Here is a 12,162-nt window from a genome sequence, read left to right as displayed (position 1 = left end):
AACTTTGGTCTACTCAGATTTTTAAGATCCGCTTCAGCTAGTACCTCTTGAGATATACAAAAGGATTAATTATGACTATCTTGGTAATAAGAAAAAGTTTTCATATTCTTTTTACACGTTTGGCTTTTTTCCTCTTATTTTTTAATAATAAGCATGTGTTGCTTTTGTAATAAGAAAAAATATATTGACTTTATTTTGAAATAAAAGCTCACTTCCTCTAGGAAACTTTCCCAGAGCACCATCTTGGTGGAATTAATGTTTTTATCTTTCTTTGTTCCGAGGTTTACTTCTATTACACTTGGTTCTATGATTCTTTAGTTTCTAATCTGTCTACCCCACTGGACCACTCACTTTTCCAGGATGATGTTCAGTCCTGATTCATCTCTATGTCCCCTGTAACTATTGTCCTCTTCCCTTTCAGCAAGCAAGGGTTGTGTCATCTGCTTATCACAGCTTGTTAATGAGTCTTCCTCCCATCTCCCTCTTGTTGCATTCTTCCCCATATAGTCCAGCTTCTCAGATTATTTGCTTAGCATACCAATTGAATAAGTATGGTGAAAAGATACAACCCTGATGCACAACTTTCCTGATTTTAAACCATGCAGTATCTATCACCTTGCTCTGTTCGAACCTGCAAAAAAGGACAGGGGGGTGGTACCTTCTGACCTCCTCTAACTTCATGAGGGGGAGAGAGAATCACCATTAGCAGCTCAATGCTTATTCCTGAGGCTAGACATGCTACCACCCTCCAGCCTTTTTACCAATTCTGACACCAACTGTCCCTCCCACAGCACTCACTACTTCTCTGCTGGGTTTGATAATTCATTGCAATGTCACACAGAACTTAGACAATACTCTTGGTTATGGGGTTTATTCAGGAAGTAACAGGTTACAATTCAGGTTTAAGAACACTCTCGGGATACGAATCTTCGATCAGGATCAGTCTCCCCTTTGCTATTCCGTCAGGCTTGCCTCTCTGGTCCTTGGCCTCTGGGTCTGGTCTCTGCCCTGCTCTGGCAAGAGTTATAAAGCTCTTTTAGCTCTGCTGAGAGGTGCAGCTAGGTGCACCTCACTCTACCATCAAGCCTTCTGCCCAAAGGCACTCAGCTTTCTCTCTTGTGGGCTGACAAGCCTGCCTCTGTCTCATGTCTCTTGGTTCCACTGCTGCTGTCTCTTAGCTGGTTGTCTCAGCTGGTGGTCTCGGCTAAGGAGGTCCACCACAGGGATCTCAGGTCCAAGGATGCATTCCACTCCACCTCTGGCTCTTCTTTCCTGATGGCAATGAAATTCCCACCACCACCCCCTTCTGCCTCTAGGAAGGCTTATTTTAAGCCTTAGCAGAATGACAAAACTGACCAATCCCCACATGCACCTTATTTGCACAGTCCCACCCCCCACAAGGATGCCATGTACATTATTTATATCATTAACAAGCTATTCAATCCACTCAGTAGCCCACAAGCATCTTACATTTGCATAGTTCCACCTAGTAATCTGGTGGGAGTTATAAAGACCATCGCTAGAAAAGCCATACCGTGTAATTGACTATACCACAGAACCACTTGTGTCTCTGTGCATATTCTGGTTACCTAGTGCTGCTCTAACAAGAACATATACCATAAATGGGATGGCCTTCACAAACAGGAGTTTATTCTTACAATTTGGAGGCTTTAAGTCCAAGTTCAAAGTGCCAGGCTCTAGGGGCTAGGTGAAAGCCCCTCAGCCTTGGGCTTCAGCTCTGCCTCCTGCTCCTGGCCCGCTGAAACTGAAGGCTTTTCTTTACTCAGCTGCTGGCTGCTGAAGCTGACAAGCCCAAGGCTGACAAGTAATAAGGCACAGTCCCAATATTACCAAACCACACGGCAGGCCATTAATTCAAGTCCATTGAAAGTCCCAAGGTCAGCAGAGCACGGCAGGCTGCTGAACAACTCGGCTACATACAGGGTTCAAGCGTGCCATAAGCTAGAGACCGTTCCCAAAGCTGTGTCTTATATACAGGAAGCGGACCACATACCCAAAGCAGCTACTCAGCTGCTTGTGGTAGATCCCACTATGGAGTTGATTGCCAGTCTCATCATGGGGAATAACTACCACCAGCTGCCCAGCCACTCAACCAGGCCCAGCCAAGCTGACATACAACTTCGACTATCATAGTACAGATTCCTCATGAACACAGTTAAGTGTTCTGGAATTCTCATTCTTTACAATGTTATTCATAATTTATTATGATCCACATAGTCAAATGCCTTTGCATAGTCAATAAAACACAGGTAAGCATCTTTCTTCACTCAGGCAGCTACTAGCTGCTGAGGCTAACAAGCCCAAGGTTGACAAATAAAATGGCACAGTCCCAATATTACCAAACCACACAGCAGGCCATTAATTCAAGTCCATTGTAAGTCCCAAGGTCTGCAGAGCATGGCAGGCTGCTGAACAATGACATGGTTGCATGCAGGGTTCAGGCGTGCCATAAGCTAAAGGGCATTCCCCAAGGCTTCTCCTTATATACAGGAAGCAGACCACAATGCTAGGGCAGCTACTCAGCTGCTCACAGTAGATTCCACCATGGAGCTGATTACCAGACCCATCATGGGAAATACTACATCCAGCTGCCCAGTCACTCAACCAGGCCCAGCCAAGTTGACACACAAACTTAACCACCACAGATGGTGAAGGACATGAAGCAGTTCTTAAAAGACAAAGGTAATTCTTATACTGGGAGGTGGGGTGCAGGGTGTTATTGGTGTACTCTTATTCTTTATACATGTATTATAAAAATTATTTTGTATTCAATAAAAATAAGCACTTTTGAAAGGTTAAGCACAAGGGAGTAAGGCCACCATACCAAGACATTTGACCAAGACCCAGGTAGATAAGGCTATCATACAGGAGCAGGAACATGAGTTTGGGGTCTGCTCTGTTTGCCTTTCTCTGCCTGGGCTTTGGAGGTGGGGGGGAGGACACTGGAGGGCAGTGCATATCTGAAGCTGCCAAGGGCTTTATTGGATTTGCAAATCTGGTTTACAGATGCAGCATAAGATAGAGAGCTCATTCAGTACCACCTACCACCCACCCCGTTGCTGATTGCTCTTGAGGCCATATGCTGGCTGGATAACATCTTTAATATCCAGAGGGAAATGAATTCCCCCGCTTGGTCTGCCCACCTGGCCTTGTCTCTCACTGCAGACGATCACTTTATCTGGTAGAGCTACCTCCATATAAGGAGAGGAGAAATGATCCCTCTATAACTCAGCTTTTCATCACATCTGAGACCACATCATTGAAGTGACAGGGTCTGGATGGTGGACATTCCTTCTTTTCCTTCCTCCCTTCAGGTTTTATGAATAGCTCTCTGCATGAGAGCTGTGCTAGATATAGGGTTATTGTTGTTAGGTGCCATCAAGTCTCTTCTGATTCACTGAGAACCTATGTACGACAGAATGAAACATTGTCTGAACCTGTGCCCTCTCACAACTGTAGTTATGCTTGAGCATTGTTGGAGCCAGGGTGCCAGTCCATCTTATTGAGGAGCTTCCTCTTTTTCACTGACCCTCTGCTTTATAATATCCTTCTTGAGGGACTGGCCCCTCCTGATAACGTGACCAAAGTATGAAAGACAAAATCTTGCCATCCTCACTTATAAGGAGCATTCTGGCTGTACTAAAGTGAATAGAATAACTGATGATGTAAAAGAGCTGAACTGAAGATTTCAAAAGGCAGCTGGAGAAGACAAGGTAAAGTATTATAATGAATGTGCAAAGATCTGGAGCTAGAAAACAAAAAGGGAAGAACCTGCTTGGCATTTCTCAAGCTGAAAAACTGAAGAAAAAATTCAAGGCTTGAGTTGCAATATTGAATGATTCCATGAGCAAAATATTAAACATCAAAAGAAGATGAAAGGAATACACAGAGTCATTGTATCAAAGAGTTGGTTAACAATCAACCATTTCAGGAGGTAGGGTATGATCAAGAACTAATGGTATTGAAGGAAGACATACAAGCTGCACTAACAGCATTGACCAAGCTCCAGGAATTGACAGAATACCAATTGAGATGTTTCAGTGAATGGATGAAGTACTGGAAGTGCTCACTCATCTATGCTAAGATGCCTTTCTGGCCATCCAACTGGAAGAGATCCATATTTGTGCCCATTCCAAAGAAAGGTGATCCAACAGAATGCAGAAATTATCAAATAATATCATTACTATCATTTGCAAATAAAATTGCCAGAAATTCAAACGAGATTTAGAAAAGAATGTAGAATGAGGGATATCATTACTGATGTCAGATGGATCTTGGCTGAAAGCAGTCTCTACCAGAAAGATGCTTGTTGTTGCTAAGTGCCATCGAGTCGTTTCCGACTCATAGCGACCCCATGCACAGCAGAACGAAACACTGCCCGATCCCACGCCAGCCCCACAATCCCTGCTATACTTGAGCCAATCATCGCAGCCACCGTGTCAGTCCATTTCATTGAAGGCCTCCCCCTCTTTCGTCGACCCTCCGCTCTACCAAGCATAACATCCTTCTCCAGGGAATGGTCCCTCTGTCAACATGATCAAAATAGGTGAGATGAAGTCTGGCCATTCTTGCTTCCAAGGAGCATTCTGGCTGCACTTCCTCCAGGACAGATCTGTTAGTTCTTTTAGCAGTCCATGGTACTTTTCATCATTCTGAAAAGCCCCTCGACCTTGGGCTTCAGCTCTGCCTCTTGCTCCCAGCCCACTGAAGCTAGAGGCCTTTGATGTAGTGAAAAAAAATGTGAAATTATCCACTATAGATTAGTAAGTAAGTACAAGTAAACATATGTTTACCTTGCTTATTGGGTAACTGAATACTAATTACAGCCTTGGAAACCCTATGGGACAATTTGGCTATGTATTGTAATTAGCTCAGTGTCCTGATATGTGTGAGCAAAAGTTTTCCTGAGGTTTATGTAAGAGAGTTTTTGGCTGTATCATAGGGTATGCACATCTTCAGCTTCACTCTCCAAACTAAACCAAACCCACTGCCATGGAATCAATTCCAGCTCATAGCAACCCAAAAGGACAGAGTAGAACTGCCCCATTGTGTTTCCAAGGCTATAAATCTTCATGGAAGCAGACTACCACATCTTTCTCCCGAGGAGTGGCTGGTGGGTTCAAACTGTCGAACTTTTGGTTAGCAGCCAAGCACTTTAACCACTGCACCACTAGGGTTCCTATTCAGTTTCACTAACAGATGGTATTATTTTCCAGAGTTATTGCATCAATCACACTTATTTGCATCCCCAACAGTAACAGGTGCCCTCGTTGCTCTACATCTTCACCAACATTTGATATTCACAGACATTTTGTATGCGTGTGTGCTAATCTCATTGTGGTATAAAATTTACTTCGGTTTGCATTTCTCAATTGTTAAATGATATTGAGCATCTTGTTGTCAATGGGCCATTTCAATTTCCTCTTTTGTGAAGCCTATAACCAATCATCTATTGGCTTAACTTTTTCTCACTGATTTGTAGGAATTATTTATATACTCTGAGCATTAATCTAAGAAGCTCTGGTGGCATAGTGCCTAAGGCATTTGACTGCTAACAAGAAGGCTGGCGGTTCAAACCCAACAGCCACTCCACGGAATGAAGACTGAGCAATCTACTTACATAAAGATTTACCACCTATGAATTGGAATGGACTCACTGGCAGTGAGGTTTTTTTTCTTTTCTTTTTTGGTTTGGGCATTAATCTATCGTTAGTTTTGACAAATCCTTTGTTGAACATGAATATGTCTTATCTCTCCAGCTAAATAGTTAGTCCTAGGGATAGGAGGTAGGGATAAGGACCTGACAGTAATAAACTTGGGTTAAGATTACCCCTTCCTATATCCTTTGTATTTAAAGGGGATACTGCATGGTTTGAATCAGGAAAGGTGTACAGCAGGGTTGTATCCTTTCACCATACTTATTCAATCTGTGTGCTGAGCAAATAATCTGACAAACTGGACTATATGAAGAAGAACGTGGCATCAGGATTGGAGAAAGATTCACTAACAACCTGTGATATGCAGATGGCACAACCTTGTTTGTTGAAAGTGAAGACTTGAAGCACTTACTGATGAAGATCAAAGAGTACTGCCTTCAGTATGGATTACATCTCAACATAAAGAAAGCAAAAATCCGCACAACTGGACCAATAAGCAACATCATGATAAATAGAGAAAATATTGAAATTGTCAAGGATTTCACTTTACTGGGCTCCACTATCAATGCCCATAGAAGCAGCAGTCAGGAAATCAAACAAGATATTGCACTGGGCAAAGCTGCTGAAAAGGACTTCTTTAAAAGTATTAAAAAGCAAAGATGTCACTTTAAGGACTAAGGTGTTCCTGACCCAAGCCATGGTATTTTCAGTTGCCTCACTTGCATGTCAAAGCTAGACAATGAATAAAGAAGACTGAAGAAGAACTGATGTATCTGAATTATTATGTTGGCAAAGAATATTGAATATAAAAAATATGTCTTTCAAAGTACAGCGAGAATACTCCTTAGAAGCACAGAGGATGAAACTTGCTCTCTCCTACTTTGGTCATGTTATCGGGACGGACCAGTCCCTGGAGAAGGATGTCATGTTTGGTAGAGTAGAAGGTCAGCAAAAAAGAGGAAGAACCTCATTGAGATGGATTGACACAGTGGCTGCAACAATGGGCTCAAACATAGCAATGGTTTTGAGGATGGTACAGGACCGGCAGTGTTTCCTTCAGTTGTACATAGGGTCGCTATGAATCCTAACCAAGTGGACACAACAAGACATCCCTTGTAGCTCTCTCCACATTTGGCAAAAGTGCTGGAGACACAGAATAAGACCTATAAATACCCCTTGTACCCCATGAAGGAAGTGATGATTTTTCAATGGTTGAGGAAGGGAAGGTTACAGGATAGGTTTTGTTTCTTCTTCTTCTTCTTTTTTTAAGAGACCTAATCACAACAATTCACAACAAGGGAGCTCTGGTAGCATAGTGGCTAAAGCACTTGACTGCTAACCAGAAGGCTGGTGGTTCAAACCCACCAGCAACTCCTCAGAAGGAAGGTTGGGCAATCCTACTTCCTAGTGATCCTGCCTCGGAAACCCAAGGAGGGGTCGCTATGAGTCGGGTCCGACTCAACGGCACATAACAACAACAACAATCACAACAATAAGGAGTTCTGGTAGCACAGTGCCTATGGCATCTGACTGCTAACCAGAAGGTTGGTGGTTCAAACCCACCAGCCACTCCACCAAAGCAAGACTGGGCAATCTACTTCTGTGAAGATTTACCGCCTGGGAAACCCAATGGCTGTGCTATGAGTCGGAATCGACTGGATGACAGTGAGTTTGGTTTTTTGGTTTAATCACAACAACACAAATAAATAATGTTGAGTTTTCAGATTTTGATACATCTGGATGAGGGCGTGGACGCATCGCTATGAATTCACTGCCCTTTCCTTGGTAGTAGGTACTGGTAAGATAGTGTCATTTGCCCCAGGTATTGTCCTGCGCCTGGCCCTGTCTCTCCAGCAGCGCTGGAAGCTCAGAAGAGAGGACCAGGTTCTATCCATTTTAGCAACCCCAGCCGTGGCACTCAGCCAAACACTCAGTTCCTTCACAGATTTACTGTTGTTGTTGTTGTTGTTATGTGCCCTCCAGTCGGACCCGACTCATAGCGACCCCTCCTTGGGTTTCCAAGGCAGTATCACTACGGAAGTAGATTGCCCCATCTTCCTTCCGAGGAGTGGCTGGTGAGTTTGAACCGCCACCCTTCTGGTTAGCAGTCAAGTGGCTTAGGCACTACGCTACCAGAGCTCCTGTAGGGCCACCGAAATACAAAGAACTGCTGCTTGTAATAGGAATTATAGTCAGGGAGGCGGAAATGCCCAGTGGCATTCAGGACAAGCCTCGAGCGTTCCACCCCTATCTTCCGCGCGCTTGGGAATCAATGGAGAAGGAGCAGAAAAGTCTTGGGAAGGGGAAGTGGGGACCCACTAAAAGCTTTAGAGGTGTCCCTGGTCAATGTGGGTTTGGTCACCATGGGGCGGCTTCAGCGGAGTCACCGTCTGCTCTCTGCTTTGCTTTGCAGGGACGGGGGTGGGACCAGCAGGACTTTGGAACCTGTTATTCGAGGTGTTGAAATAAGAGGGCACAGGATCAACAGGTGCGCTTGGCGCAACAGCGGGCCGCAGCCTGTCGAGCTAGTCCAGCCACCTCCGCCTTCAGGCCGAAAGTGCGGGGGTGCACTCGCACCCACGCCCCTCCTGACCGCACCAGCAGGCGGAAGCCGCGGTCCAGACCCACGGTCCAAGCCCGCTGCCCCCAGGGCAGAGGCGGGCCCAAATCGTCCAGTGCCGGGGCGCGTCATGGCGCCCGCTTCTGATTGGCCGGAGGCGGCGGTCACCGGCCCGGCGCACCCGGATTGGTGCCGCCCGAGGCCCGAGCCGGAGTAACGGGACTCTGGCCGCGGGTCGCAGTCCCAAAGCCCGAGGGGCTGGCGTCGGAACGGATTCAGAAGCCGCTGGGTGGGACCTGGCTGTGACGCACGCACCATGCCCTACCTGCTCATCAGCACCCAGATTCGCATGGTAAGTACTGGACGTCGGGCGAGTTCGAGCCGGGCCCGAGACTGAGGGTGGCAGCGGCCGCTCCTTAGCGCCTCTGTACCAGGCAGCGCCCACCGGTGGCTGGATCCAGGACACACCTCGTCGGGCTGCTAGAAGGCTGCGGATTAAGCCTTGCTTCAGCGCCTGAGACCTAGGAAGTTCTAGCGCGCCCGAAGCCTCCTTGCCGCAAAGGCGGCCAGGTGCACGCGTCCCAGCGACGGAGCGACCCCTGGCGCTTCCCGCTCCAATGCTACCAGCACGGTAGGACCGAGCCTCTGGGAGCAACCCGGGGAGCCCTGGCTCCACACATTCAGCCCCCCTCTTTGCCCCGGGCACAGAGCCGCTCTGCAGGAAAAAAGAGGAAAAGAGCCTTGGAAAAGGAAGAGCTAACGCGCTAAAACATCTGTGCCCAGTCCCTGGTCCACACAAAGCCACTAGATGCACCCTTAGGCGCTTCCACGAAATGCTATCCCTGAGGCCTTGGAAAAGGAAAAGAAAGAACTTCCTGCCTGTGAAGAAAGGAAGAAGCCAGGGGGGTGGGGCTAAGAGGTGCGAAGAGCACAGTCCAGAAGTCCTGTCTTTTTCTCTGGGTGCATTTCTTCCTCTGTAAAAAGAAGGTGCTGGCCTTCGCTACCTCAGGTGTCCTCTTTTGCTTCTGAATGATGTGACTGGGTTTTCTAGCCAGGCAGCAGGATGCTCCTCTCCGTCTCCCATTCCCCAATGCTTGGGTGACCCATCAGAGGGTACATAGCTCCCTCCCTTGGGGTGAAGGATATAGCAGGTGGGCTCACTTCTGGCCAGAAAAGATCTTGGCAGTGCCCTCGGTTTAAGAACCAGTACCTGAGGAGTGGTTAAAATGTGTTTCCTAGACCTCCAAAAACATGTTAGGCATGGGGCCTGGGAATCCATACTTGGAATCCTGCTCCCCAGCCGAGTCTTTGCTCTTTTCCTTAAAAAAAAAATAAAAATAAAAATAACATCTTTATCAATACATAATTTATGTAGCATAAAATTCACCTATTTAATCTGTACAATTCAGTGGTTTTTAGTATATTCGGAGTTGTGCAACCATTACCATGAGCAATTTTAGAACTTGATTACCCAAAAAGAAACTCTGTACCCATTATCAGTCACTCCCATTTTCCCCAAACCCCAGTCACTAGTTTAGTCATCGCCTGTATACTTTATGTGCCTCGATTTGTCTATTCTGGACATTTACATAAATGAAATCATGTAATACATGGTCTTTTGTGTCTGGCTTCTTTCATTTAGCATTTTTTCAAGGTTCAGCCATATTGTTGCATGTATCAGTATTTCATCTTTTTTATTGCTGTATAATATTCCATAGCTATAGCATATTTTATTTATCCATCTGTTGATAGAATTTGAGTTTCTATTTTTTGGCTATTTTGAATAATGCCTTAAACATTCCTGTGCAAGTTTTTATGTGGACATTTGTTTGCATTTCTCTTGTTCTCCAGGTGATTCTGACACACACAAACATGAGGGAAGGATGCCTGGCAAGAAGGTGCCCATAGTCAGGAAATGCTCAGCTCTCAGCTCAGCTTAGACGAGGCCAGGGAGGCCCTCACTGCTCAGCCTGGTCATGAGATCATTGACAGGCTTCACTCCTTCTCAACTTGTGCTCAGCCCCGTAGGATCCTCTCACCTCTTCCAGCCTTTAACAAAAGCTGGCTAGCAGCCAGCAGGCAGGGGAGGAAGAAATGAGACCTTCCATCTCTACCTGGCAGCCAATCAGGCCACTGTGGCTTCCCTTGCAGGAGGTGGGCCCCACCATGGTGGGCGATGAGCACTCGGACCCGGAGCTGATGCGGCACCTGGGGGCCTCAAAGAGAAGCGTCCTGGGAAACAACTTGTAAGTCATGGCATTCATCAGTGTCTTCTCCCTGCCAGCCCCAAGGCCTGCCCCTGTTCCCTTTATACAACCACCAAGCCCAGGGACAATGCTGCTGCCTCAGAGCCCTTCTACCTGCACCCTGGGGTTTTGTCCTCTGCAGGGTCTATCCTGTCTCCCAAGGAGCTGCTCACTCTGAAAGTTTTCTCACTGGCCCTCCCTTCACAAGGCTTCCTTGGTAGAAACCAACAGAGTCCAGTTCCCTAGGTATGGGACTCCATAAGCAGACATTTCCTTGCCCTGCCCTTACATCTCCAAGCCAGACCCTATCAAGGCAACGGTATGCAGAGAAGATTTGTTTCAAAGAGCTGGATGAATAATGAAGCCAAACCCTAGAAATGGCGAGTATGACCTGTGCCTACTTCCAGCTCAGCTGCTGCCTGGAAACTCAGCCATTCCCTTGGCATTCTTCACACCATCTCCATGTCTGCCCTGTGACCACTACTTCCTTTCCCACTCCCTCACTCCCTCCTCTTCCAACCCCCACTCCCTAGTGGAGAGAAGCTTGGCTACACAGGCTTGGAACTCCTGAGAGGAATCACCAGAGTGAGGTTTTAGTTCAAAGGGGGAAGAGAAGGCAAGCTGATCCCAGCCTTGGATCAAGGGTGGAGGCTGAAGCCATGAGGGGTTGGTCTTGAGATGCCTAGCTTGGGGCTTTGAGCCCTTGGGCTGCTCAGTGGCCCTGCATTATTAATTCAACCTGAAAGTCAGGGAACTATGCATTCATGATGCCAAGCAGTGGCACACAGAGCCAGGAATTCTTAGGGACCAACCTCATTGTCCCAGGACTACAAGGCAGCAGGAGAGGCCAGAGGTACAAACTCTGGGAAATAGGCTGCTCTCTGAAATGTGTGGCTCAGGGCAAGAATGACTGTTGTCCAGCTAACCCGGATCCTACTATCCGTGACACTGGGAAAATTACTTAGCCCTTTAAGTTTTCTCACTTATAAAATGGGAACAATAATAGGTCCTCACTAGGATGTTGAGGGGATGAGGTTTTACACATAAATTGCTTAGGAGGGAGGGAGTGGGGAATGTGCACTCAGGTGCAGGAAGCATCTAGATGACAAAACTGAGTGTTCCTGACCTCACTGCGCCTGAGGCAGACTCAAGAGCTTTGCACGGGTGATGGGGGGGCACCCTTACTCTGTGTACCCTTCATGCCACCCCTTCCTGGTCTCTTCACAGTTATGAGTACTACGTCGACGACCCTCCTCGCATAGTCCTGGACAAGCTGGAACGGCAGGGCTTCCGCGTGTTGAGCATGACAGGGGTGGGTCAGACACTGGTGTGGTGCCTGCACAAGGAGTGATCTCGCACTGAGAAGCCAAGGGCAGCCCTTCTTTGGAGCAGCTACTGGCCCCCAAACCTTGCCTCACCGACTGCCTTGCCCCTCTCTTCCCAAACCGTCACTTTCCTCAGTCCAGCACCAATGGGCATTGATGGCCTTCTCTGCAATCCTGCCTCAGTTAGGGAGGACAGGACCCTCGCCCTGATGGTCCTGAGGGCCCTACAGTAGGCCATGTTCTGTGGTCAGGATAAGGTGCCTGGTAAGAGCAAGGCTGCCCTGGCCCAGTGCCAGGTACCTCAGTAGGGGATAGCCCCAGAACCTGGATGGGTGGGTCCTCCATAGCTAGTC

The 12,162-nt window shown here is 47.1% G+C and overlaps 1 protein-coding gene across 1 annotated transcript; it reads left to right on the top strand.

The window, feature by feature from the left end:
- The first annotated feature begins 8,554 nt into the window (after positions 1-8,554).
- Positions 8,555-11,835, top strand: GCHFR (GTP cyclohydrolase I feedback regulator). Its single transcript, XM_007940441.2, has 3 exons — positions 8,555-8,590; positions 10,390-10,484; positions 11,712-11,835. The coding sequence occupies exons 1-3, from the start codon at positions 8,555-8,557 to the stop codon at positions 11,833-11,835; spliced, it is 255 nt and encodes an 84-aa protein (XP_007938632.1).
- Positions 11,836-12,162: the final 327 nt, after the last annotated feature.

The sequence above is a fragment of the Orycteropus afer genome, unplaced genomic scaffold, assembly GCF_000298275.1.
Source record: "Orycteropus afer afer isolate SDZICR_OR568_19922 unplaced genomic scaffold, OryAfe1.0 scaffold00068, whole genome shotgun sequence".
Lineage (NCBI taxonomy): Eukaryota > Metazoa > Chordata > Mammalia > Tubulidentata > Orycteropodidae > Orycteropus > Orycteropus afer.
Note: the sequence above shows the minus strand (reverse complement) of the source record. Positions and strands in the feature narration are given on the sequence as shown.

Coding starts and splice junctions, on each gene's coding strand:
- GCHFR (XM_007940441.2), top strand. CDS start 8,555: ATGCCCTACCTGCTCATCAGCACCCAGATTCGCATG. Junction 8,591..10,389: donor TCAGCACCCAGATTCGCATG/GTAAGTACTGGA, acceptor CTTCCCTTGCAG/GAGGTGGGCCCCACCATGGT. Junction 10,485..11,711: donor AGCGTCCTGGGAAACAACTT/GTAAGTCATGGC, acceptor GTCTCTTCACAG/TTATGAGTACTACGTCGACG.